Genomic DNA, 27742 nt, shown 5'->3' on the forward strand with positions numbered 1-27742 from the left:
ATCCTTACCTCTGTAGGAGCTTCCTGTAGTCACCAGTCCTGCCATTGGTTAGGACAGTATTCTTGTACAAAGTATTACATTCAGCCTATCAGACACACACAATCATTCTGAACCAAGAAAATGTGGTTTTATCCATGTTGGGAGCCATCTGACACTGATTTCTGTTAGTTCTGTGAAAGCTCTGATGGCATTCCCAACCAGGCATTCCCAACCCAGTGGTTTTGAATATTTCTGCAGTGCTCAAGTTGGCTGTGTGAGATCCTGTGTTTAGATGGAGATTAAATCTCTTTTTGTTGCTTTTTTTTAGGTGTTTGTAGGGCTCTGTCATGTACACAACAATATGTATGCAGTGTAATAACACATGGGTCATACCAGCTTCTCAAACAAGCAATTATTAATATTCTTTTTACCTTTCCAGCCCAAGGAAAAGACAGGAAACTTAGATATAAATATTCCTGTTTGGTTATGACAAAGTACTTAACAGATAAAATTCTCAACTAGCATAAACTTAGCCTAAAAAAAAGTAATCCTAAAAGATACTTTTACTTTACAAATGCTGGAGCTGAGATAAGTATTTTCTCTGACCTTTTTGCTTAGGAGTATCTCCTCCTCCTGGAGCTGTCCTGGTCTTGCATTCTCTTCCCCTCGAATTCCCTCTGGCAATGGCATTCACAGAGCAGCTGTTAACTTGGAAGCTGGAAGATGGGGATGGAAAATCAGAAGATGAACTGGATACTATTCCTGCTTCAATTCTCTTGCAAGTCGTGGAATTTTTAGGTGAGAATGCAGTAGTTACTTAGTAATGAGCAACTCTGCTGGCTCAGATGGAGAGTTTAGGGGATGGGGGAGAAGAAAAATTAGTCACAAAATATTTCTGAGCTCTTCAGACTCCAGAATTTTTCTGTTGATGTTCAGTTCTTGCAACAGCCTTCCTGTCTGTCTTGCTGCTGAGGTGCAGCCATCAGAAATGACCTTCCCTTGGGCTTTCTGCTGGATGTTACTGTTGCAGCTCAGGCAATAATGCTCATTCCCATGTCTTGCCTTCCTCACACAGGGAACTTTCTCTGGACGACGGACACGGCAGCGTGTGTGAAGGAGTTAATATTTCATCTCCTGGCCGAGTTGCTTCGCAAAATTCACAATCTGGAGCAGAAAAAAAACCCAGCAGGATTGTCATCTTCTATTGCCCTTCAGCTGAACCCCTGCCTGGCCATGCTTATGGCCTTGCAGTCAGAACTTCACAAGCTGTATGATGAAGAAACACAAAACTGGGTGTCTGGGAACACCTGTGGTGGGTCAGGTGTGGGAGCAGCTGACCAGGGAAGGTTTTCAACATATTTCCATGCTCTGATGGAAGTCTGCCTCGCTGTGGCAGAAGTAACCTTACCCATCAACATGAGTGTCACAGCTAACGTCATGTCTTCAACAAGTGCCCCAAATCTTAGTGACTCTTCGTCCTCATCTTCATCTTCTCCAGGACAGACCCCACAGAGTCCCAGCTTGCTGTCGAAGAGGAAAAAAGTCAAAATGAAGAGGGAGAAGACATCGTCCTCAGGCAAACGCTCCTCATCCAGAGCAGCCGACGCGGACGCTGCGATCCTCAGCATAGGGGGCAGCAAGCCTGAGGACATGTTGTGGTTCCACAGGGCACTGACTCTGCTCATCATTCTCAGACACTTAACTAAAAAGGACCCCCAAGGGCTGGGTGTGACAAACGATGCCGTGGCAGATGCCTGTCAGGCCCTGGTGGGTCCCACAGCTCACAGCCGCCTCCTGGTGATCTCTGGGATCCCGACTCACCTGGAGGAGGGCACCGTCCGCAGCGCCATCCGCAAGGCCTGCAACGCGCACGGCGGGGTCTTCAAGGACGAGATCTACATCCCTCTGCAGGAAGAGGAGCCCAAAAAAGTCAAGGACAAAGCAGAAGGAGGAGAGTGCAGAACTGAGCTGGAGAAAGCAGCTGTTTCCAGCAGTGCTGACAGCCTGGACATCAGCAGCTCCAGCAGCGTCACCCCAGCCATGAGCGTCAGCGCCTCAGCCTCTACCAGCCAGGCTTCCCTCTGCAGCTCCCAGGGGATATCCCGGACTGTCAGTGACATCTCAGTTGACCAGTTCCAAGCAGGACTGGAACTGGCCATCCCCCCGGGATTGCTAGAACCACACGTCGTTTCCAGCCAAGAGAGTTTGGATCTTTCCCACTGCAGCACGGGAAGCCTTGGCAGCCTGGGCAGCCTGGGGGAAGCCCTTGACAACGTCGAAACGGCCTCAGTGTCTGATGTTGGCTCCATGTACACGGTCACTTCCCTGGACAACCAGCCCCTGCTGGCACGGCCAATCAAAGGTTTTGCTGTCGTGGAGGTAATAGCCTTCAGGCAGAAGAAAAGGGTGCCTTTGGGGTTAGTTTTGTCTGTAAGAATGAGATCTGATTCTGTTGAGGACAAAGTGTGCTGTGTGGGGTTTTATTCTGTAAAGATTCCTCTGCTTGGCTGAGGCCACAGAGTGAATGATGAGGAGTGAAAGGTTCTGCTAGCAAAGCACAGTTCAGCACAGGTCATGGGTGCAGAATAAATGTATGGAATGTATGTCAGGTTCACATGAGACTAAGGAGAGCAGAGTTCTCAGCTGGGTCAGGATGCCAGGGGAGGACAGACCTGTCTTCTTCATTGGCTTTTTCTCTGTCAGTCACTGTCTTGGAAGCATTCACTGCCTCTCAGAGAACAGAGGGCATCCCGTGGTGGAGTTACCAAGTTGCATTTTTAAAACAGGAGGAGGTGCAGGTCCAGGCTGTAGAGCTCACTGGTTGTGGAAATCAAGAATATAAATTAGGGAATATTTCATAAGGGAATGAATTCCTAAGTTCATGGAGGGTGTGCAGATTGGTAGCTTTAAGCACAGCAGTCAATGCAGCCTTCAGCTTAAGAAATCTCTAAACTGATGAATTCTGGAAACTGAGAGAATATGCAAAGGAGAAGATCTGTTCATTTCCTCTTTCATTTAACTTTCTTCAAAGATTTGCTGCTGGCCAGTGCTGGAGATTGGTTTAGAAATAGGTGACCTTTTGCTTTGACCCACAAGATAATTATTTGATGCTTAATGACTATGTCTTCACATATTTTAAACCACCTACAGATTCCCCTATGAAGCTGCTTTAGTAGAGTTGATAAATCTTGCTGATGTCTCATTCCAAATTAATTTTTAAAAGCATTGTGTGTGATTGTCATTGATGCCAGAACACTCCAGCTTTTCAGCTTGGCACAGGAACCCTTCCTCTCTGGTGTTACACTAATTGCAAGCTGCAGATTTGTCAGAAATGGCTGTGCTTTTGCAAGCTTCTGAGAGCTTGTGAAAGTAGAGAGACATTTCTGCATAGACTGGGACTGTATCACTTTCCTTTTTAGATGAAAATCAGCTTATTTCGACAGAAACTCTTCAATTACCATTCTTAAGCTATTAATTGACACGAAGACACCCGAGTTGAAATAAACCAGAAAGTGTGTACAGAAAGCTGTCAGAGCACTCAGAGTGAAACCTACTCTAAGTCTGTAGCTGCTCTGAGGCTGATGCATGGTGGTTATTCTGGGAATCAAGGGAAGTTATTGTTCCTGTTCCCAGTTTCTGTAGCTGAGACTCCAAGGCCTGTGCTGATTTTGGATGGGTTTTTTCTAAATGAAGAATTGAAGCAAGGCCAGGAGTGTTGCAAATAGTGACAGGTTACCTGTCTGAAGCTTTCAGCTTCTTGGCTGGTGTTTCTAAGGGCTGTCTCCAGGCCAAGCAATGGCTGGGAGTTCTTAGGATGGATGCTTTCTAGGCTGAACCTTATTTCTGGGAACCTGTTATTAATGTAGAAGAGATGCAGTAGTGTTTATCCACGTGGGGAGGGGAGAAAGCTTAAGACTCAAATTATTATGAATAGAAGTTGATTTGTTTTGTCAGAATTCCTGCTAACTCGTTTCATTTGTGTACAGATAAGGTCAAGAGCTAAAACAGAGAAAATCCGAGCCAGTCTGTTTAATAGCAGTGATCTCATTGGTTTGTCAAGCCTGGATGGGGAAGATGAACTGATGGAAATGTCAACTGAAGAGATTTTAACTGTTTCTACCGTAAATCAGAGTTTATTTGACACACAAGGGAGCCCAGCACTAGAAGATTATTTCAATGATAAGTCAATAAAAGGTATGTGGGGTTCAGATTGGCAAATATCTCATATTGTGCATCTTTTGGAGACACTGAGTGACTCCAGGGAGGGGGAGCTGGGGAGTAATTTCAAATTAAAATTATCAGATTTTACAGACTCAAGTATACCTGGGCCAGAATCCAGAGTCAGGGAACAGGGAGGATAATACTTGGAGGAAGTTCAATTGATTGCTAGTTCAGCTGATAGACAGATGTTAGTGTGTACCTATAGGACATAATTTGTACACTGGCATCATAAATAATCTATTTTTTCATTACCCACAGCAGTCACTCAAGTAATAATTATAGTATGTGGCCAAAGCAGGAGGAGGGGTTCAGTTCTCTGTCAGAAATGGGCTGATAGAGTGCAGGAAGGTCAGGTCTGCTGGTGGAATAGTTCAGAATGGTTTTTCTCTTCTGGAGCAAGCAGCATATCATACAATATTTTACCTGAATGTCACTTTTTTTTTTTCACCTGTCACATTCTGAGCAGCTGTCATGTTGGTTTTTAATTAGGTGAGAAGTTGGTCCCAGGTGCTCGGGAAGTCCTCACAGAAATATTTAAAAGCTGTATCCACTCTGAGCAAATGCTGAGCTTAACTCCAGCAAAACCCATTAAGGTTGCTGATATCTATCTCAGTAAGGAGCAGATCAATTCCCAGACTCCTGGAAACCTCCTCCATGTCTTCTTCACAAACGTCCGCCCTCCAAAGAAAGTGCTGGAAGACCAACTGACTCAGGTACTGCTTGGAAAACTACCTTCAGCATCTCTTTTTTGTGTCACCTGAAGGCACTGGGTAATGATTCACTTTCTGTGTTGGTAGATTTTAAGGAAATATGGTGTGCCCAAGCCAAAATTTGACAAGAGCAAGTACAACAAGGCAGGCAAAGAGCAGCATCCAGTCAAAGTTGTGAGCACCAAGCGCCCGGTTACGAAGCCTCCTACAAAGGAAAAGTCCATGCTTAACAGTGTCAGGTTGGTGTTTTCAGCCTTTGCACAGCTGTGAAATGTTTCATGTCTCTTTGGAATCCAAATCTTTATTCCCCCTCCTTCTCTCTTCCTGTGTATGGATTGGAAGGAAGGGGGAAATGTAACAGGTTATAAAAAAGCTTCAAGGAATGTTTTGGTTTCATCCTAACATTCCCTCTTGTCCCTTAGCCGAACAGCCTTAAGTGAGAAGAAACCCACTGTAAAGCCAAAATCTCCTGAGAAGAGCAAACCTGAAGAGAAGGACCCTGAGAAGTCTCCCACAAAGAAACAGGAAGGTAGCTGTATAGAATTATTCTGGAGGATTACATGATAGAAAAGTGTATTTTTTGTTTTGGCAGACTTATGTGATCTCCTGGTAGATTTGGGTTGTCTTTGGTTTTAGATGGGGCTGATTTAGGGGTTTTTATAAATAGTGATATAAATGCTGGTTTGATTTGTGCATCTGTAAATCTGGACTCCATGATGTGTGAGCAAACCATGCTGGTGCAGTTCATGCACATCCAAGTGAGTGCCTGGGCCCTGTGAATATATTGGGTTGGGAACTGACTACCTGAGAGAGATAGTGTCAAGGCTTTCTTTTTGGCACAGTAGGGTATTAGAATTTTGTGGGGTTGAACTGGGTGGTTTTAAATCATGTTGCTCAACTTATATAGGAAAACTATCAAGTTACAAGAGGGAAATGGGAAGAGAGAAGCTTCAGATGCCTCATAACTAGTCTGTCCATGGAGGAGACAGCACAGCCATGCCATGGCAGGGGTTAGTTCTAGGGCCTGTCCTGCTATTTCTTTCTCTAGTCAGGTGGAAGAATGAATAGACTTGAGCTTGGACTCTGCCCTTCACTGTAGGTAAGAGAACTGAGCCATGGTGGGATGGGTAGGACCAGGAGAAAGCTGGCAGCCAGCCACCTCATACACAGAGCGTTTTCCTACCCGGTGTGTAGACTCTGTAGTAAGTCATTAACTGTTTGGTGGATTTATCTCTTGTTGTAGTTCCTGAGGAGAAGTATTTGACTCTGGATGGGTTCCACAGATTTGTGGTTGACCGCTCTAAGCAGGACATCCGTAGTGTGTGGAGAGCTATTCTGTCCTGTGGATATGATCTGCACTTTGAGAGGTAAAGTTGGCAAGTTTTCTGCTCAAGGTGACACTGGTGTTAGTAACACATGAGCTTCTATCCATGGCTGCAAGGCCTGAAGAGAAAAATCATGGATTGTTTTCTTAAACATGCTTTAAAAGACTCACTGTGCTGTCAAATGCAGATTCCTGACTTTCTTGTACATAGGATAACAAAACTGCATCATAAATTGGCATGATGAGAACTGTAGATCCCTCTGTCTCTCTCTGGTTTCCTTCCACAGCAGCTTTCTGCTCTGTGCACTGGGTAATTGTCTAAACTGGCAGAGTTGTCCCTGGGTCAGTAGTGATGTAGAAGAGGGAATGGTTGCTTCCTCATTAATGCTGTACAGGAAGAAACTCCCTTAAATGAACCCTCCTTATCTCCCTGTGTGAGGCCACAAGCTGATTGCCACATCCCCTCCTCCTGGATCCACTTCAGAGTGTACAGAAGCAGCTTCACAGGCAGTTCCTTTCTGTTCTTCTTTAATAACAGTGAGGCAGGGTAGAGGATAACTCAGTTCTCAGTCTCTGAGTGGAATTGTTGCAACAAAACAGATCTGCTTGAGAGAGGGGAATGAGCTGCTTGCTGCTGTAGCCCAGCATGCTCCCAGTAAGCAGCACTGCAGCCAGTGCTCAGCTGGTGCCTCTGACATTCCAGGTGTGCCTGCATTGATGCAAGACATGCTCAGAAAGCCTCCCGGAAATGGACCCTGGAGATGGATGTTGCTCTTGTCCAGTACATTAACAGACTTTGTCGCCACCTTGCAATCACCCCTGCACGACTCCATCCCCATGAAGTGTATCTGGATCCAGCTGATGCAGCAGATCCCAGAATTTCCTGCCTCTTGAGTACGTATGGATTGTTTGCACTGAGGCTTTCTGCAGACGAGGAGCTGGGGAGTGCTCCTGCACAGCCCAGGTGGTTGGGATATTCCTTTGGAGGTTGCAGGTTGGAGTTTCTGTGTGAACATTGAGTCCAGGTCTTCTCTCTCCTTGGGGGGCACTGGGGTGTGTTAGAAACACACTGCAACTGTTCCTGCCCTCCGAGCTCACCTCCTGCACCAGGCTGGAGCAGGGAGGTGTCTGGGGAGTTTATCTGTCAGGGGGAGGGAAGGGTGGATTTCAGTTGTGGACCAAGGCAGACTTTAGTCACCTAAATCCTGTCCTAAGCACTAAGTTCCTTTAAGAGGCTCTCCAGAGCAGTGATGATGAGAAATACTGGACTCACATACCCAGAAACTCAAGACCTAGGAGGGAGCATCCAAACGATGGCTGTTCTGGTGTCTTCAGTGCTCTTGTTGACATGCAGGGATCAGGAGGAGCTGCTTTAGAAGGAAGCTGGTGTGGCTTCTGGACTGAATCTGCTGGGGAGATGGTCTTTGCAGTAGGCAGGGACTCTTTGTCTCTCTGAGTGGCTGTTTCCCTCCTCAGATGTCCCAGTGGAAAGCCTGAGGCTCCGCTTTGCACTTCTCCAGTCCCTCAATACCACACTGGAAACTTTCTTCTTACCCCTGGTGGAGCTTCGGCAGACTGAGATGTACACCCACAGCATTGCTGCCTTGCTGCAGGAGGCCAAAGGTGGGTCCTGTGCTGCCTGAGAGGGGGAACTCACCCTGAATCTGGCAGTGTATTTTGCAGAGCATTTTAATGTGTGACAGAAAGGAGAACATGGAGAGGAGAAGGAGATAATGAGTGGTTTCAGTGTGCTAACAGAGGGTTATTGGCTTCATTCTCAGCACAATAATCTGTCCCATGGTCTGGCTGAGGGGACAGCCAAAAATCAAAGGGTGCTTCTTAGTCTGGGAGTTTTCTTTTTCTTGTTTTGTTGTTTAAAGGCAAGGGGGGGATTATTCTTGCAAGTACTTAATAGACACTTTGCAGTTTTTTTGACCACAGAGGGAGCTCACCCAGCTCTTCTGTTTGGTGGTGGCCTTCAAATATGTCTTTATCTTCTTGGGGGTATCCATAAATGAAAACTCTGTTTGTCAACAAGCAGCAGATGAGGTTAAAGTCCCAGGACATGGTGGCATCCTCATTGTCATTGAAGTTGTAGAATTGGAGAGATCAAGATAATATTTATGATCCGTCAGCATTTAAATACTTGTTGCAAGCCATCATTAGATAACAAACAAACCCAGGATTTTAGGACACATTTTCCAAGCTTGTTTTCTTCTGCAGTTTTTATATTGGCCCAGCTAGAAATAAAAAAAAGTTAGAAACCCAGTATGAGGAAGTGAGAAATGTTCAGAGATTGGTCTTTTACAGAGCCTGGATTCATGGTGCAATGTGACAGCCCTATTTTTTTATCCTGTTTTCTTCCCTCTAGCATTACTGTCAAAACATCTCAGATTTCTGAAAGCATTTGGCAAAGTGTGTCTGATTCAGAGACTCTGGTGGAGTTGCTAGGATCTATTTATGTAACATTGCAATTGTGTTCATCAGTGTTCTAACCCAACACACTCCTTCCTGTCAGCATTAGTAACAAATCCTTTAAAAAAGAAAAAAAAATTAAAAAGTGGATTATCCATATCTTAATGAAGGGGAAATTATTATTCTACTGTTGTCCATTAGGGAATTGCAGAAAATAAGATTGGGGAAGGATAGATTAACTGTACTGAAATGTGTTTCTTTCTTTAGGTTTAATCTTTTATGACACAAAAGTAACTGTAATGAACAGAGTGCTGAATGCCACTGTCCAAAGAACTGCTGATCATGCAGCTCCAGAGATCACCCTGGATCCCTTGGAAATTGTGGGAGGTACAGGAAACATTTCTTTTTAATCCATCACAACAACTTGTATCTGTTTTAAGTGAGCTCTGATGCTTCTTAATGCAAAATACTCTGAGTATGGGGGGTTTATTTTTATTTTATTTTTTGCTTTTAACTAGGGGAGGTCCGTTCTTCAGAGAACTCCTATTTCTGCCAGGCAGCCAGGCAGCTGGCATGTGTGCCCTCATCCCAGCTCTGTGTGAAGCTGGCCAGTGGTGGGGACCCTACCTATGCCTTCAACATTCGCTTCACAGGGGAGGAGGTTCATGGAACAAGTAAGTTGGGATTAAAATTATCAGCACAGGTGATGTCAGGTACAGTGGTGAGAGCTGCTTCCTGCTGGGATCCAAGTTGTCAGCAGAATGGGGCTCACCTTAGCTTTAAGGAGCAGTGTTAACCTCAGTGGTGGTTGTTAGGTGGAAACCTTAGATGGTTTCCATCTGCAGATGGAAAGCCTCTTCTTGTCCCTCTTGTCCCTCTTGTCCCTCTTGTCCCTCTTGTCCCTCTTGTCCCTCTTGTCCCTCTTGTCCCTCTTGTCCCTCTTGTCCCTCTTGTCCCTCTTGTCCCTCTTGTCCCTCTTGTCCCTCTTGTCCCTCTTGTCCCTCTTGTCCCTCTTGTCCCTCTTGTCCCTCTTGTCCCTCTTGTCCCTCTTGTCCCTCTTGTCCCTCTTGTCCCTCTTGTCCCTCTTGTCCCTCTTGTCCCTCTTGTCCCTCTTGTCCCTCTTGTCCCTCTTGTCCCTCTTCTCCCTCTTCTCCCTCTTCTCCCTCTTCTCCCTCTTCTCCCTCTTGTCCCTCTTCTCCCTCTTCTCCCTCTTCTCCCTCTTCTCCCTCTTCTCCCTCTTCTCCCTCTTCTCCCTCTTCTCCCTCTTCTCCCTCTTCTCCCTCTTCTCCCTCTTCTCCCTCTTCTCCCTCTTCTCCCTCTTCTCCAGTCTGTTGAATAATTGATAAGGTATCAAGGCAAATATCAGCTCTGTTTCAAAGAAAAAAATCAATTGCTGCTGTCTAAATGATTGCAGTGCCTGTGTGCTGACTGTAATAGTTCCTTTCTGGAGATTCATGGGGGGATGTTAGCAGCTTCTCTATTAATGTCATTACCAAACTGCGTAAAGGAAAATTCTTGTCAGTGAGCACCTATTAGCCAAACAAAGGGCTCCTCCATGCTGTCTCTCAAGGGGAGTTCATTTCTTTTCAAGGTCTGTTGTGGTTTCTGACTGTATCTGTAAAGAGATAAACGTCCTGTCTGCAGCTCAGCTGCTGAGATGGTTTCTGATGCTTTGCCTCACTGCTTTTAGCTGTGGCCATGCCCCGATGTTATGAAGACAGCACCATTCATCTTCTAATCAAGGAACCAATTCCATTGGCAGACCAACTGCTGTAACAAATGTTTGTGTTGGTCCTACAGGGAGTGCTGGAAGACAAAGCAGAACTTAGGAATTCTGATTAATATTTTTTGCATGGAGTTAAACTATTTAAATGCAGGCTTGCATGTGAACACTCAGCTGGCATCTGCCCTGCCCTTGTTTAAGCCAAATACGTGTGCTGTCAGAGAGGCTCAGTGTGTATTCTGGGGCATGAAACATGATTTCAAGATGAACAGCAAATTCTGGATTAAAAGGCAGCAGTAAGGAGCCTCAGGGCACTTAATTGGTTTGTTCCTCTTGTTTCCAGGTGGATCTTTCCGTCACTTCCTTTGGCAAGTTTGTAAAGAGCTCCAGAGCTCCTCACTCTCCCTTCTCCTGTTGTGCCCCAGCTCTGCAGTCAATAAGAACAAGGTGGGATAACTCAATGCAAGAAATGAAGTTGTGTTTCTCTTTTTGAATGCATCTGTTTGGCCAGCAGCAGAACGCGTCCTGTCAGCAACACAGCTCCTGTCAGCACATCTGAGCAGAGAGGTCTCGTGTGCCTGATGGAGCTGGAAATGTCAATTAATCCCCTGCTGAAGTAGCCAAGTGGTCAAAACTGCAAAATGTCATGGAATTAAGACTGTGCTCTTCAAAACACAGTTAGTGTCCTCCTGTTTTGGTGCAGTAGATACCTTCTAGAAAGAAGGTGAAGCTTATGGCCCAAAGAATTTACAGTAGTTGAGGCAGTTCCTTCCTAGGAGTATCTGCAGAGGAGGAGCAGACCTGGCTTGGCGTGGCCAGGCTGGATTTTAGCAACATCCCACAGCTGAAAGACTGAGCTACCCAAGTGCAGACAGCAAGTACAGGGAAGTCCCATGAATGGTGATTAACAGAGCTTGTAAAAAGGGGCACTCAGGGCAACCATTGTGGTGGTGCTGCTGCTTTTGATCATGAGGTGATAACGTGATATAATGTCACTGTGTAATGTACACAGGCTCCTTGCCACACTTAAGCAAATCCTTTTGTAGCCAACTAAACAGTTTTTATCTGGCTCAGATCAGTGTTTTCAGCAGCTTGTTAACTTGTGGACCTTCATCAGCTGTTAGACTCTGGCTCATGTGCTCTGATCTGTTCTTTCTCCCCCAGGGGAAGTACATTTTGACTCCTAGCCCTATAACCTACGCAGAGGAGCAGTTATTCCATTTCTTTGGGCAGCTGCTGGGCATTGCAATTCGAGCAGATGTTCCTCTGCCACTTGATCTCCTGCCCTCCTTCTGGAAGACCCTGGTAGGAGAGCCATTGGACCCTGATGTTGATCTCCAGGAAGCTGACATCCTCACCTACAACTACGTCAAAAAATTCGAAAACGTGAGGAACTTTTTTTTTTTTCCCTTTTTTCTGGGGTTTCCCCCACTTATTGTTGGTTACCTTTACTTGGGCTCACAGGGAGCAGATGTTTTTCATGTGAGCAGGGTTTTGATTCATCTTGGGTGTAGGATTTCATATCCTGATGGCTCAGAGAAGCTGCTCAGTCTGCTCTGCTGTCAGGCACAGTGGAATTACAGCTTCAGAGGTGTTTACTGGAAGGTCCTGAACCAGGACAGAACACACCAGAGCAGTTCCTGGTTTTCCCTGCTCATGGTGTCTCAGATGATCTATCAAGTGCACTTTGGACATTGTGGTGATCCCTTAGAGTCACAAGAATAAAGTACTGTGACGTGCTGGGCATCAGACACTCTTCTTGTGTTTCCTGACAGATAAATGATGAGACAGAACTGGAAGCCTTGTGTGCAGAAATTGCTTCTCAGCATCTAGCAACAGAGAGCCCTGACTGTCCCAACAAGCCATGCTGCAAATTCACCTACTTGACCATGACAGGGGAAGAAGTGGAACTTTGTCCTAGAGGCAGGCACATTCCTGTGGGGTAAGTAACAGAGTGCTTGGTGCACTGGATTAGATGGGAAGAAGCATCTCTGGAATAATTTTCCAAGCATCAGGCTCTTCAGAGATGCTTTTGTAACAAGCTGAAGGCTGGAATGATCTGGGAAAGCTTTGCATTGGCTGGCAAGACCTTGAATCCCTAGTGCTGTTGACTGCCTTGTGTTGTGTGAGGAGCAGCTCCTATCAGCAGTTTGCTGCCTCTGTGAACTCCCCCAGCCAGGAGGCCCATGAGAAACGGGCAAGTGCCAGAGGAGAGGAGGGAGCTGAGCAAAGATTTAAACTGAGAATCATCAGACTGCAAATATATGCTTGCTCTTGTTTACTGAAAAGCAGAAACTCCCCATAAAACCCCTCCAGCTTGTCACAGTCTGGGGCAGGAGAAGTTCTGATGCTCTCCTGTCCTGAATCTCCACCCTACAGCTGGGAGAACAAGGATGTGTATGCCACTGCCATCCGGAGCTTGAGGATGAGGGAGCTGCAGACCCCGGAGTGCATGACTGCTGTGAGGGCTGGGCTGGGCTCCATCATCCCCCTGCAGCTCCTCACCACACTCACCCCACTGGAGATGGAGCTGAGGACGTGTGGACTTCCCTACATTAACCTGGAGTTTCTCAAGGTGGGAAGAACTGCAGCTTCTTTGGCAAAACTGCCCTGCCTGACCCATAGGGAAGAGAGGATTTAGTGGGAGGTGTCTCTGTCCATGCAGGAGGTTGGAACTAGGTGCTCTTTAAGATCCCTTCCAGCCCAGATAAGTTTGGGATTCTATGGTTTCACTGGATTCAGGAGTGGGACTTGTTTTGGAGAGGACAACCAAATTTACTGTTTAAGTTGGAATTTTAAATCTTTATCTCAATTTTACTGAATTTTATTCAATACTGGCTACTGGAGCTAAGAGCTGAAAGAGCCATTGCTCCTCTTCTGAATTGCAAATAATTTCTGAAAATCTAAAATTAATCTGTAACAGGCACCTTCTGGTCCTCATTCCCCTTAGCAATACACCACAGAAAGAACTCTTCTAACACAAAAGCTGTAGGATATTCTCAGCCACGGATGTTTGTGTTGTTTTGTGTTTTCCTTGCTGAACTGCCCCATCCGGCTCGTTACCCAAAACAAGGGAGAAGGAGGCAGCAAGGGGACATCTTTCCTTTTCCTCTCTCAGGCACACACCATGTACCAGGTGGGTTTGATGGAAACTGACCAGCACATCGAGTTCTTCTGGAGTGCCTTGGAGATGTTCACACAGGAGGAGCTCTGCAAGTTCATCAAGTTTGCCTGTAACCAGGAACGAATTCCCTTCACCTGTCCCTGCAAGGATGGAGGCCCTGACACTGCCCATGTCCCTCCCTACCCCATGAAAATAGCTCCCCCGGATGGGGCTGCAGGTGGGCTCCTAAGGCAAATAGGATTGGGTCTGCTCACAGTGAGGTTTTAGCTCTCAGCTGAGCTGGTTTTAATTTAAATGTGTATTTCATGTACAAAGAAAGAGAGGCAGGTAGTTATGGGTGTAAAGAAGAGGTTTAAAAGCGTGTAAAAAGAAAATTAACTACTTAAACCACTGCCCTCTAGAGGCAGTAAGAGATTTTGTGTATTTGTCTCACGTGTTTTTTAAAAATGGATTATCAGAAAAATGTCAGCATGAGGACTGACAGAGTAGCAGAGCAGCACTTGAGGTTCAGGACACCCATTAGAGGGAGGAACTGGATTATTTGGGGATTATTTTGACACTTCTTAGTAAGAAGCAGAGGGGAGGACGCTTCTGAGAACGAAGGTGAGAGGAGAAACGTCACATTTCCAACCCTTTCCTGGTGCTCCTTCCCCTGCAGGTTCTCCAGACTCTCGGTACATCCGTGTTGAAACGTGCATGTTCATGATCAAACTTCCTCAGTACTCCTCTCTGGACATCATGCTGGAAAAGCTCCGATACGCCATCCACTACCGGGAGGATCCCCTCAGCGGCTGAGCAGGAGGAAGGGCTGCCTGGAGGTGACCTGTCCTGATTTCAAGATTGTTTCATGACTCTGCTAACGTTGGAAACCCTTCAATTCACATTAAAAATACCTCCTTGTAACACTGTGTGACGAGCTGGAGGTTAATTTATTTTCTGACCTTTCGTTCCCGTTACAATAATTACTGGAAGACTTCCATTTTTGTATCTGTAGACTTTGTGGTGGACTTTCTGGTTATTTTGCTGCCTTGTTTGTGGAATATTTGTAGGATAGTTTAGTAAAGACCAGTTTGTGTATAATTTAATTTTGAAAACCTTTAAACATGTACATTTCTAATTTTGTAATTTTAGAATGGTGTTACCCAGGCAAGCACAGCAAGGGCTGGGGAGCACGGGGAGGTGAAGGCTCACGGATTGCTCTCCCCTGGAACATTTTTGAGTACAAAAATGGAAAGAATCGGGTGTGGGGAGGGAATCAGTGCAGGAGCAGAGCACAACACCTCTGCTCTCAGAGGAGAACGTGCAGAATTTCTATTGCTTGCTTGGGTTTTAGAGCAGATTTGCTGCCAAACTGCATGTTTACGTTCCCACCATTTTCTTGTAATTTTTTAAATTATAAGCAAGCACACGGGGAGCTGCCACAATTAATCTGGGGTTTCAGCTAGATACCTTTGGTTAGAAGGATTTATAATTGAAAGAACAGTGAAAGGGCCATAATTCAGTTGGGTTCTTGCCCTAGATGTTCTTGAATGTCTGCTTTGCTCAGTAACAAAATAATTTATTGTAATTAAAATATTAGCAGAAACAAAATGGCTTCTCTCTGTCTGGTGTAAGATACCACCCTTCAAGCTCATAACCAGGGACTTTATCCTATTTCTGAACAAGCTTTCTGAATAATCAGCGTGTGCTTAAACACCTGTAACTCATTTTTGTACTCAAAAATAATCCTTGATCTAAAAACTAATTCAAGAAACATGACACCTGGATGAGGCAGGGGGAAGGCACAAAGTGACACGGTTGAAGATAAAGCTTCTGTGTTTTCTGTGGAAAGATACTAGCAGACTCCTGAGGGAGAACAGGTCTCTGAGTTGAACTCCTGTACCTTGTGCAACACGTTCTGGGGTGGTTTCAGCACAACACATCCACACGTGTCTCTTCTTTTACTCAGATCCAAGCAGTTGCCCCGCAGTGGGTGTGTTTAGAAGTGCAGTGCTGCCTCATTCATCACTCCCAAGCTGGCAGGAGTGATGATCACCTGTGTGCTAGAGCTGGTGGGCATGGTGAGCCCCTGGCAGTGCTGTGCAGGGTGCTGTGTGGCTCTGAAGTGCCAGTGCTGAGCTGTGGTTTCTTTGTTCTCCTTGGGCCATGCTCAGCCCCCATCAGCCAGGTGAGGGGGAGTGGCTGCACCCCCAGGTTGGTGTTTTATGTCTTGTTAGAAGACACCGTACACTAAATTTGGCTTGTCAGTGGGAATGAGACTTGCAAAAGCTGTATTTATTGTATATTATTGTGAATATTGGGGATTGAGGAGTGTGTGGTACTTGGAAGATAAAGTGTGAGTAAGAGAGATAAGCCTCAACAAGTGTGTATATTCTTGTTCTTCTGTGAGTGAATGGCAAACTGTGTGTGCAGCAGTTGTAGAGGTAGGTGTTGGCATACAGAGTCTCCCAGTCCCGTGGTGAGGAAAGCTGTGGAACCCTTCCCTTGCATATTGCCCTTCCAAAGGAACTGATACATGTAGGGAGAATATTTAATCTTGAATCTTGTCCATTTCCTGGTAGAAGCATATATGTAGCTGAGAAATCCCTGGGAGCAGGCACAGGCACAGGTGGATTTATGCAGAGCAAGGGGAAAAGGAAGCAGAGGGCTGGCTGGGAGTGCCCTTATCCCCACCCAGGAGGTGCCTTCCCACACAGGTACCAGGAGAAGGTCAGTTGAATTTCATGATGGAGCTGTTGCTGCTGACAATGACCAGCTGGGGGTTGTCCTGGCTCGGGGGCCTGGGCTGGGTTTACAGCTCCTGTGTCCTGGTGTGTCCAGGGCTGGGGGTCCAGCCAGGAGTAAGAACTGCTGCTGCTGTCTGTCTGCTCCCTCCAGAGAGCACGTTGGAGCTGAGCACATCGGTGTCTCAGCCCTGAGAAGTGTGCTGTAAAGTTACTTGATACATATTTATTATGATTATTTATGATGACAAATAACAAACTTTTAGTCAATGCTGTTTACACCTCGCTGTGTAAATGAAGCTTCTTCTACAGGAGAAATGTCACGCCAGTAAATAACCTTCATCCACTTTGGGTTCTTCTGGAGCGTGGTGTGAGCCCTGCACGAGTTGGAGTTGTGGTGGGGTTTTTGGCTTTTTTTGGTCTTTTTTCATTACCAGGAAGGAAGGGCTGCAGTGGTTTGACTGTAGCTCAAATGGCCTTTTAATTAAAGCTTTTCTAATCATCATTACTTCCTTGTGCTTTAAATGAACTTGACATTGTCTGTAATAGGCTTGTTTGTCAAAGCGAAGATTGGTTTGTGTTTTTTAGTTTTCTTTTTGTTTTCTTTCTGTTTTTTAAATATATATTCATTCAGAATGTAAAATTATACTAAACAATGGAAAAAACAAACAAACCTCTGGAGCTGGGTGTTAGTTCTAGCGTGGTGTGTGTCCATCTCGGTGCCGTACACAGCATTAACCTGTTAAGTGCTCTTGGCCATACAGTGTACACTTGCATAAAGGAGATTCTTAACATCCCTTTAGATGTTTTGTGTCCTTCTTTGGGGCTGGAAGTAATCCAAAAAACTAATAATAATTCTTCCACTGATGAAGCTGTGGTGAGGCAGAGCATTGGAGCTGCTCGACCTGTGGCTGCAGGTTATCTGCTTTTAAATCCCACACTTATGGGTTAAATACTCATTTCTGTTCACTTGGAAGAGAAATGTGGATATTTTGTACAAAAGGGTAAGCAAGCACAGGGAGTTCTGGGATTCCTCTTAGCAGAGAATGTGCAGGATTGCTCCCACAGGAGGAGTAACACAGTTCAGAAGCTGGTGACTCTTCATCCTGGTGGTTCCTGCCACAGATTTCCCCCTCTTACTCCCCAAACCTGAGGGGCCAGCACAGGTCCCCTGAGCCCACCAGAGCAGCTTTCCCCAGACACCTGTTTTTAACAGACCTTAATTCTCCTCTTTTAAAATGCTGACAGTAGGCAGAAGTGCCTGTGCAATGTCTTTATTTTATACCTAGGATCACTCCAGCAGAGGCAGCCCTGCTCTAGGATGCTGAGTGGCTAATTAGCCCTGCTAATGCCATCTGCTGTACCCTGTTAATGAGCCTGATGCCCACAGTCATTATCTCAGAGCTGCCTGCTCCAGCCTCTGCATTACTCATTCCCTAGTGCTGTGCTGAGGCACATGGGATGCTGGCAGCTCCCAGAAAGCAACCTGACAAAGCCCCAGTGCAGGTGACAATAGTGGAGCACAAATGAGCAGAGCCCCAGGTTCTGAACTGGGTGATAAACTTACCCATAAACATTCCCTTTGTGGAACAGGTTTGTACTGCACAATGGTTTGGGGCATGGGTACATCCATTTTATTACAAGGAATTTAAAAAGCATGGATTAACACAGCATTAAAAAGCATTTTACAAGATGGGTGTGCTCAGAGCTGCTCCACAGACAATAAACCCCAGCTCCATGTCCTGGGCAGGGCCACTGAGGACCTGCACAATATCCAGAGTCCCAAACCAGCACCAGAGCAGCAGGACCCGGGCAAGAGAAGCAGGATGGCAACAATTCCCCTTTCACTGGGTGTCACAAAGAGCAAGTACAGAAACAACTGGGGCAGTGTCCAAGGCAGAAGTGTAGTTGCTGTCATGGGATGTTGCTAGTGGAGGTGACACAAGTAAAAACTTGTAGTGTATTCTCACAGATTAAAAATACATATATATATGTGTATATATATGTATATGTATATATATAAAATAATCACTGGCTGTAAAAATTTAAAGTCATAGCAAGTGTTCAATGACATGGGGATGCAGGAATTGACTTGCACTCAAATAAGTACTAGAGTGCTAAACATGTTTTTTTCTAGGTGGTGGATCACTTCTCCTTAGGATAATCAGATGCTGGGCTCTGGGCTTTTGCCTAAAGGGAAGGGGAAAAAACCAAGTAAAACCCACAATTTTTCAGAGAGTACTTGCCAACAAATAGTTGATAGAACCTCACTGAAGCAGGAAGGGCTGTAAAAAAAGCTCCTCATCCTGTCAAAATTGTCACAAAAACCTGAGGTAACAGCCAGGCACTGTCCTCTATACCAGAGAGGTCCATCCACACCCCAGCCCAGTGGGAAGCCTGTGCTGTGCTGGCTGCCCTACCTTGGTGTTCCTGCGCCTGGAGCCGACGGGAGCGTCCGACGTCCCCAGGCCCCTTCCCCCTCTGGTGCTGGTGCTGCAGAAGAAGAAGAACAGAGATGCTGTCAGGGGAAGCAAGGCTGCCCCCTTCAGCACTCTGACTGGGGAATGAACACGGGTCCTTCACAGCAGGGGAACTCTGGAAGGTCTGGGAAGAAGCCCTTACCTTGTCTGGGTTGGAGAAGTTCTGGAGAAGCTGGATGTGAAGGCTTCTGGATGGAAGTTCTGACTTGATCTCACACATGGTGTTGTTTCACCTGTAGCTTCACTCACTCCTCTGTTCCTCAGCCTTCCCTCACCATTAGCTGCCTTCCTGGGCTTCCCTCTGGAGTTGGGAACCTCATGAGCTTTGGCTGAAGAGGACAATGGGGCACTCCTGGCGTTTGCTGTGTTACCCAGCAACTTGGTCCTTTGTGGGGGATAGCTGAGCCTCTGCTGCCCAAAATCTTCTGTGCTCCAAGGGGAAACATCTCCTGAGGGGACAGGAATACAGTGATGATAAGGAAATGCAGCATGAGGCAATGGAGACCACTCGGATAACAGAACTAGACCTCATTTCCATTCCAGCAGCACATGGCTTCACAATCTTTGAGGAAGTTTCAGTGATTTAACCTTTCTTGTGCAAAACTAAGGCAATATAAAGGAAAAGAGAGTGCAAAAGCCTGTTCTGTGTCCACACCTTGATGCCTGAGTCTTCTGGGAGCCAGCTCTGGTGATCCTCTTCTCTCTCTGTTGTTCTGTGGAGGCAGCAGCTGCTGAGGTGCAGAGCTGGGTGCTGGGCTGGCTGGGCGCAGGTCGCAGTGGTGCTGCAAGGAAACTCGTGGTTAAATGGTTAAATGACAGCTCAGTCATTCCTGAAAAATCAGCAGTGCAAAGGCAAGAGGATTTGTTTGGAAAGATCTGACCCAGGGGACTATTACTTGGATTCCTGAAATGTCCCACAAGAGACAGCAAAGCTCTGGGAATAACTGGAGGTGACACAGTGGGTCAAGTTCTAGTTTGTACCTGATGATGAAAGAGAATCTCCTCTTCCAGTTGGATGCCACAAAATTCACATGGAATCATAATGTCTCCTTCTGCCTGGACAGCCTGAGGCTGGGATGAGGAGAGAGACCAATGGCTTTTGGAGCCAGCATCACACAGCCCACCATATTTTTGTGGCTTTAGGGAACTTCTTTTGCTGAATGAGGCGAAGGCACTTGCTGGGTTACAACCTGTCTGTTAGGCAAAGATGGAAAAATCAGCTCTCCTGTTGAGCACAGATGGACTTGACAAACCATGCTCTGCAAAGAGCAAATGGCCAGAGCTCTCACAGCACCCCTGTTCAGTTGTGGTAGCAGACAAAAATGTCTTTGCTGCAACCCCTGGATAGAATACAAGGGAAAGTACTGAACCTGGTGAAGAATCAGATCCTCGGCAGGGTAGAGCTCCTCACAAAATTCACATGGCAACATGATGGCCTCGTCACCTGCAAAGGAAGTGACAGTTTTACCCTCTAGCAGAGAGGAGTCTGATGCACTTGGATCTTCAAGATTCCTAAGCAACATTCTCCTGCTCTGTGCCACAGGACAGCAACCACAGCACACCCGAAGGAAATGGTTACTCTGGTCCCACTTGCTCGATTTCGTACAAGCAAATCCAAGTCACCCAGAGTGAGATCAAGGTTTTGGGGTCAAAGATCCATCAAATGGTCTGGTCAAAAAGCCCATTACTGCCAGGGAAGTTATGGCACCAAGCTGGCCTAAGTTCAAGAAGAGTTTGGATGAGGCTCTCAGGCACATGGTGTGATTCCTGAGGTGCCCTACACAGGGACAGGAGTTGGACTTGATGATCCTGCAGGGTCCCTTCCAACTCAGCAGATTCTATGATTCAAATCCCTTAGTATCACTTCTCCTTTCAAAATAAGATGGACCTTCAGGACTTCCCCAGATCTTCCCTCTCATGTTTACTTCAACAAGAAAGTTGTCATCTACTCCGTGTTTACAGAGTTTTCACCACATATCAAGGTCAGACTCATTGCAGCTTTTATTTCTCCTTCCCTTGCTGTCTCAGTTTAGTAATTCCTCTTTGAAAGAATCTATTTTAAACACTAATATTCCTGAGTTTTGAGGAAGCAGAAGGTAAATTTAAGAAAGGAAGGAAGAAAGGTACTGAGGGAAAGTCTAATCTCCTGTGTATTAATTATCTAAGAATTATTTAGAGGAAGCCTCAGAGACTCATTTTAAAATACCTAGATAATCATGGACATTCCCAAGCCAAGAATCTTCTCTTTCCTTCTCACTTCCCTCAAACTTTAAGGTAAAAACCACACCACAATAGCACTTATACTTACTTTTTATGTAGTTTGACCTGCTAAAAGACCCTGAAGAGTCACAGGAGACGACATCTGACTTGGGCACAGACTCTTTGGTGTAGTAGGTGTCCCAGAGGTCACTAGGAATTTCAGCTGCAGCATTACTGTGAGGATTATTCTCATTTTGCAAGCTAAGAGCCAACACGTAGTCTAAGTCATCATTCCACTCTCCATAAAGTGAAGAATGAGTGTTTCCAATTCTCTCCAACTGCTCCAGTTCATCCTCTTCAAAAGATAAATATAATAAATTTGAGAGAACGTTAGATCTGCAACAAGCAGCTCCCTTCTGTGCCTAGCTCAGCCCATCTGGATGCTCACAGAGGTCAGGGTTTCAAAGTCTGGGACACCTCTATCAGACTCAGGAGGTGGAAGGAAAACAGTCATTCTGGTTTTGTTTGTAACATGCAAAAAAAACCCCAAAACAAAAAACCCACAAAGAAAGAAACAAAACCAAAAAAAACCCAAAACAAAACCCACAAAAAAAACCCAAACCCCCCCCCCAAAATAAAACTATGAAAGGCATTTCTCTTACTCCAAAACCTTGAACCTAAGCTTCTTCTTTATGAAGCCACTGAGAAACTTTTTGTAACCTACACTGTGAACAAGGTCCAATTAATATACTGTAGTCTCATCCCTTTTACAAGACTTCAACAAATCCACATTGGTTCTTCATCACATTGAGGGGAAAACAAATTCCTTTTAGTGACATTTGACAAGAGTGGAAATTATAGAAGTACAGAAAAAAACGTTGAAGCCTTTTCTGGTTGGGAAGCTACTGGATGTTCCTGCAGAAATCCACAGCAGTAAATGTGTGAACCCACACCCAGATCTTACCGACCCTTCTGCTTGACTGAAGGAAAGAGAAGTGGCAGCTGCTGAACAGAAACAGACAGAATTTGAAGTGAGCAAACAACTCCAATTTGATTTTTAAACTGGATACCTTGAGACAAAAGAAGAGGCAGTGGCCTGGGCTTCCAGGTATCTCAGCAGTCCTCAGTTTAGCTGGTTATACATTTGCAGCTCTGTTCCACAGTACAACAGTCCCCCTCACACAGTCTCTGAGCCTTCATTACTCAGTATTTTCACAGAAAGCAATTACAAAACCTTAGAGTTGGATCTGCTGCCCAATGGCAAATTAGAAGCCAATTACCACTATTCCCTACACCTCACTTTGCTTTTTATTTCTTTGTACTGCTGAAACATTTCTTCTGCTAATGTCCTTCAGTGTTTTGCCTCCTACAGAGCTGCTACAAATCTGCTTTTCTCTCCCCCAGGGCATGCTCCACAAAGACCCAAGCACAGGTACCTGCTCTGAGTCGGTTCCTAAGGACTCGAAGGGCTTCCAAATCTGCCTCTTCATCCTCAAAGCACGGCACTGATCTGCCTCCTCTGACTCCTTTGGCTTCTTGCCCACAGACTCCAGGATGCTCTTTGAGATCTTTCACCAGGACGTTTCGCCCGCAGCCACCGCACCTCTCGGTCCGAGCCCCGCAGTAAGTTTCGTGCTCCTGGAGGCTGCTGAAGGACAGCTGGATGTCACAGTACCGGCAGAGGGCAGGGCGCAGGGGGCACGCCGACGCCTGGGAAAAGCAAGAGAGATGAGACCTCAGGTGTGGAAGGGCTGAGGCAAAGGTGGAGGGAGCTTCTCAGTTTGCTGCGGAGCTGAGGGGGTTTATTGTTTCTTTAGCCAGATGCAAAGCTACACAAAGAACAGCCTGAAAGGAGATAGTGTGTGAGAAAGAGAAGAACAGAGTGTTGTGTGAGCTGTGGAGTCAAACATGGCAGCTGAAGCACTCCCAATTCTCAGAACATTCTTTTTAACTCTGTAAGATGCTTTCTGAACTTAGCTTTTAGAGACACTCTTGGCATCCAGTCTGTTTCATGGGGTACTGCTAAAAACATGTGTGTGTTATGTTAGGGAATGGGTTTACAGCATGTTTACTACTCAACAAGAATTGAGTGCATGTGTTCTACACCCTACACTGAAGGAGAAGGTGAGTGGTCCTCCACAAGGGGTTCAGTATAGATGAAATACATGTTATGATTGCAGATGCTGCAAGAATATGTCATTATTTGCTTTATTAACAAAACTGAAAGCACTGCACACTAAACATGCAGGATAAACTACTTCCAGTGTTTTGAACTGGACATATTTTCAAAGAAATATTTTTTTCCTCCCCAACACGCAGACTCAGATGGTGCTCCCAGAGCTGGCTTTACATGAGCCCATAAGAAGGGAAGGTAGTGATATTTATAACAACATTGCCTGTGACTGCAGCCAGCTGGATTCAGAAATTCAGAAAATCCCACTGTGTCCTACTTTAGCTTATTTTTACAAGCTATTTTAAAAGCCTGTTTGGACACAATGAGTTTTTAAAACTCACATAATGACTGCTGCAGAGTCAGTAATGTGTAATGTTAATGGAATGAAAAAAGTCAAGTTAACCCTGTTCTGCACTTAGGAAAAAGCACACCTTTTTTCATCTTTATCACTAACAAGGACAAAATCACTGATGATCACAGACAACCCTTTGATAAGAAGACCTGAGCAGGCTCCAACACTTTTAAGGCTGTTTCCAACCACCTTCTCCCAGAGGGAGTGAATTTAGAAAGCATGGTTCAGTAGAAAGGATGCCTCAGGCAGAGGCTGGAATCCAGGTCCTGGCTGACTGAAAGGCTCTAGAATTGATGCTTGGAGCATGGAGCATCTTCCAAGTGTTAAACAGTATAAAGTCCACCAACCTCATGATCCTTCAAGAGACATTTTTCTATCTTCATCTGACACTTGCAGGTAACCTGCAAGTTGAAAAACAAAAAAACAAAACTTGTTAGATTAATTGCCATAGAATTCAGCAATTTTAGAGGAGATTTTTGTTTCTCACCTCCACGTGTTCAGACTCAATATGGTTCTTCATTTCAGACTTTGGGACTGATTCACTGCAGAAGCTGCATACTTCAATATTTCTGCTACAGTGGATTTCATGCATGATGAAATTAGCAAGAGGAACATCCTTTTGGCTGGGGGAAAGTCAGAGAGATTACTTTGCAGAAAATACACTGAAAACAACTTCAAGATTTTTTTAATTAAAAATCAACTAAGAAGGCTTTCTAGGGGTTCATGGTTTAGAGAACTGATTAACTAAAGAGAAAGGCAAGCCCAGCCAGGCCTCTGCTCCTTTGTGGTTGGGATATTAATGTATATAGCATGTAAAGGTCCCAGTTTTCACACTTCATGAAGATAAAATTGAGGGAGATTTCTTTCCTTATGTGAAAGACAAATTTTGCAGCATATACAAGTCATCACCAGGCTCATGTTAATAAACTAACCTGAGAAGATAAGTTTGTTCCTGAAAATAACTTGGCTATGAAAGACTGAACAGCTCTCTGCTTGGAAATACTGAATAACAGATCCTGCTAGGCCAGCTCTGTTCAGGCAATGATATTATTCTGCAGCAATCTTACTCTGTAACCAAAATTCCCCAATTTGACTCATCTCTAAGATACACATTTTTCTCTCTTGAGGAGGATGCAAGGCTTACAAGCACAAAAAGTGCAAAAAAGAACAGGGGCACTAAGAGCTTAGCCCTTCTTCCTGCCTCAAGCAGGCAGGAACCTTTCAGATGGATGTGTCATTCCCCTCTGCGCACAAGAAATCAGCCTTCAAAACACCAGAACTGACTTCACAACCTATTGCTTAGTGCCTTCCATATCACAAAGTATAAACTCCACAGCTCTTTGGTTTTCTCCCCTGCCAGATCCCAGGCAGCCAAGAGCCTGGCAAAGACTACCAACTGTGTCTGAACTGCCTATGCTCACTGCTTGCCAAAATAACCAGACTGATGTTGTAATAAACTGTTTGGATTCCAATAAGGAAAAAAAAAAAAAAAAAAATTCTTTAAGTGCTTGTATTTAAGATGCAACTTCTGAGATTACATCATTAGCAGTAAATGTATTACCAACACTGGGGCTTCTAAAGAAAGAGAACTGACAACTCCCACATCAATGTGTGCCTACTGGTTCTGTTTTTACATCTCTGCCTCTGAGCCACAGAGCCACCAAAGAAACACTTGGAATCATGTACTGCGTGCTTACTTCATGGAAAATCAAGTCTGTTTTTATTTGAATGCTTGGGTTTCCAATTCGTTGCCTGTTCCATCAGAAACTCGAGTAAAGGTTGGGAAAATTAAATCATTAACACTTCACAAGGTACAACCAAACCCCAACATTTTAAAGGACAGTACGCTCTGTATTAACTTGTACTTCTTAGTATCTTATAGCATTTCAAGGAAAGATCTAAAATGCTTATTTATGGAACCGCCGAGCCCTCCGGCCCACAGGACCGGCACCCACCCCCGGACAAACAAGCACCCGGTTTCGTTTCTCACCAGTTCCCGCAGAGCCGGGTTTCCGCCTCGCTCACCGCAGCGATGGCCATGGTGTTGTCCGGGGGCTGGAACAGCGGCAGCCCCTACCCTCACCCCCGCAGCAGCCGGGGGGCTCCGCACCTCACCCCGGGGAGCCCCTTCCCTACACCGGGGAGTGGGGCGGGTAGGGGAGCGCGAAGGAGAAGACACCCCCGCCCTGGGCAGCGCAGGGAGGCGGTTGCGGAGGGGGGGTGGGTGAATCCACCCAGCCCGGAGAACAGGGAAGCCCCAACCCCTCTCTCCCCGGCTCCTCGGGACCCGAGCGGCTCCGCCCCGCGCTGCCTGCCGGCCCCTTCACCCCCGCCCCCGGGGCCGGCCCGGCCGGCGGCTGCGCACTGCGGTTCTGCGCTCTCATCATGGCGGCGCGGGGCCATGTGCAGGACCCCAACGACCGGCGCCTGCGGCCCATCTACGGTACGGACCCCGCGGACCCCCGCCCTCCGCACGCCCCGCCGTCCCGGCTCACCCGGCGGTGCCCGGGAACGACTCGGAGGGATCTGATGAGCCGCTCGGGGCGGCAAAGCGCTGGTTCCTCCAGCGGGGCCCTGCGCCCGCTTCTCCCGCCCCATCCCCGGCGACGCCGGAGCTCCGCGCTCCTCCCGGCGGGCAGGCGCTGGGCCGAGGGGCAGCACGGCCCCGGCCGCATCCCCCGGGGAGTTCTCGGCCTCCCGCCGGCCCGTCCCTCCTCCCCGAGGAGCCCGCCGTGTGTCTGCGGGGAGCTGCTGCGGAGGCCGGCGGAGCCTGGCCCCGGCACCCCCCTTCCCTGGTCCGGCCGGGGCTGGAACCGGGGGTTTGGCCGGGTCAAGGGGTACCCGGGCTCCGTTCCCCGGTGCTCTCCCCGCTGCTGACCCGGGGGTCTCCCCGCCCGGCACTCTGCCCGTGGAGAGATCGCTGACGGGCGGTATCTCTGCAGCGGGGGGTGGTGGTTCCTGTGCCTGTGCTCTCGTCGGGATAACTTTGGTCGGTGTTTGTTTCCTGCTGTAGAGGAGCTAGAAACGGATTAATTCGTAAAAGGGACGAGAAATCGCGTAAAGCTGAGGTGTTGTGGTACAGACTAATTACGGTGTTACGGACATTAATTGGGAGGCGAGAGGGAAGTAGTGAGAAGGAGATGGTCTTGTTAAGAAACCTCTTGTATTAAGTTTTCCCCCAATATTTCCAAGGGTATTACACTCAGCTGAGATTGCTTAAGAGGCTGTAGACAAGCTTGTCTCAATTTATGCAAATATAGAGAAAGAGAGAAGAAAAATGCTTCCGCAGGCTACAGTATCATTTCATCCCTAAAACTGAAGGCTGGGTAGAGATTTCAGAAAATGTTCTCAACTTTTTTCAACACCAGGAGAAAAATCTCTCGGTACTAACAGGCGGGGAGCTGCCCTCCTTTGGGATGAACGAGCTTTGGGAACGTCCTTCACCTCTCCGGCAGGGAGGACGCTGCGGTATAGATTTGCATCTATGATGGGTTCCAGGGAAATGGAGAGAGTTGGCTTTGTTTGATCAGAAGTGTAAAGAGTGTCTTAAAAGTTCGTTGGATAATTCCCAGCACAGCTGTGCTGTTTATCTTTAACAATTTTATGTTTTTTCCTTGGTTTTCTGTGTGTGCTCTGATTGCCATTCTCACTAGTGCACAATTACTTGTGTTATAACCTGTGTGATACGTGAAATATTCTTAAAAGGAAAAAGCTTGGTAAAATCACCTGATAGTAAAGCAGATGATGTTGAGATGTATTGCACTGTATTCATTTTAGAGAGTATAACTATTAGGAAGAGAGCCTTAAAATAGCTTCCTGCCAGTTCTGGAAAGGATTATCTGCAGTGTAGGATTTGAATTCAGGCTCTAGTGCTGCAGAACTCTCCCCCAAAAAGTGTATGTCCTTAAAGAGACAAATACACAACTCCCATGAACCTTAAACTGGAGATGAGCAGCATGAGGTCAGAGGTCTGATTCTTGTCTTACAACTTTGCTTTTCACTTTGCACCCCGTGCCTTGGTTACTCGGGGGTTCCTCGACAGCTGTGTTTATCTTTCATCTTGATTTGTTCTGCCTTCACCTGAAGGTTCACATGTTGCATTTCCAGCCACAAAACATTTCCACCTACAGACTTGCAGCTGATGTAGGCTTAAGTTTCTTTAGCTTGGATTCCTTTGGAAGTTGCCAGCTACTTTCACTTCCAGCAAACTTGTTGTTAGCAAAATACAGCCTTTCTAGTCTGCTGCAGTTTAGAGAGATTTGTGGTTTATTTGATTTACTTCAGGAGACCTGAAGCAGAGATCTTATCGGCGCAGTTAA

At 46.2% G+C, this 27742-nt stretch overlaps 3 protein-coding genes across 8 annotated transcripts in view; 2 read left to right on the forward strand and 1 right to left on the reverse strand.

Moving 5' to 3' along the window:
• The window catches only part of HECTD4 (HECT domain E3 ubiquitin protein ligase 4), a 69565-nt gene extending 52544 nt beyond the window's left edge, over positions 1–17021 (forward strand). For all 6 annotated transcript variants that reach the window (XM_030460749.1, XM_030460750.1, XM_030460752.1 and 3 more), the window contains 17 exons: positions 598–777; positions 1055–2358; positions 3966–4173; positions 4690–4913; positions 4998–5149; positions 5333–5439; positions 6154–6277; positions 6938–7128; positions 7711–7857; positions 8917–9036; positions 9168–9323; positions 10716–10819; positions 11537–11758; positions 12148–12314; positions 12752–12947; positions 13491–13713; positions 14155–17021. In XM_030460749.1, coding sequence (XP_030316609.1) covers positions 598–777; positions 1055–2358; positions 3966–4173; positions 4690–4913; positions 4998–5149; positions 5333–5439; positions 6154–6277; positions 6938–7128; positions 7711–7857; positions 8917–9036; positions 9168–9323; positions 10716–10819; positions 11537–11758; positions 12148–12314; positions 12752–12947; positions 13491–13713; positions 14155–14291 — 3962 coding nt within the window. In that variant the 3' untranslated portion in view covers positions 14292–17021. The remainder of the gene's footprint in view (positions 1–597; positions 778–1054; positions 2359–3965; positions 4174–4689; positions 4914–4997; positions 5150–5332; positions 5440–6153; positions 6278–6937; positions 7129–7710; positions 7858–8916; positions 9037–9167; positions 9324–10715; positions 10820–11536; positions 11759–12147; positions 12315–12751; positions 12948–13490; positions 13714–14154) is intronic.
• A 766-nt stretch (positions 17022–17787) lies between these two features.
• Positions 17788–25736, reverse strand: TRAFD1 (TRAF-type zinc finger domain containing 1). The gene is made up of 11 exons (XM_030460758.1): positions 25414–25736; positions 23911–24046; positions 23771–23824; positions 22335–22608; positions 21008–21253; positions 20070–20143; positions 19681–19893; positions 19355–19481; positions 18842–19148; positions 18640–18712; positions 17788–18409 (listed from the first exon to the last, which is right to left on the reverse strand). Exons 1-11 carry the CDS (start codon positions 25461–25463, stop codon positions 18365–18367), a joined length of 1599 nt encoding a protein of 532 aa, XP_030316618.1. The 5' UTR covers positions 25464–25736; the 3' UTR covers positions 17788–18364.
• Positions 25737–25755: 19 nt separating this feature from the next.
• NAA25 (N(alpha)-acetyltransferase 25, NatB auxiliary subunit) overlaps positions 25756–27742 on the forward strand; it is a 28132-nt gene continuing 26145 nt past the window's right edge. Inside the window, exon 1 of the mRNA XM_030460755.1 lies at positions 25756–25866. Coding sequence (XP_030316615.1) covers positions 25809–25866 — 58 coding nt within the window. The 5' untranslated portion in view covers positions 25756–25808. The remainder of the gene's footprint in view (positions 25867–27742) is intronic.

Source organism: Calypte anna, chromosome 15, assembly GCF_003957555.1.
Source record: "Calypte anna isolate BGI_N300 chromosome 15, bCalAnn1_v1.p, whole genome shotgun sequence".
Classification (NCBI taxonomy): domain Eukaryota; kingdom Metazoa; phylum Chordata; class Aves; order Apodiformes; family Trochilidae; genus Calypte; species Calypte anna.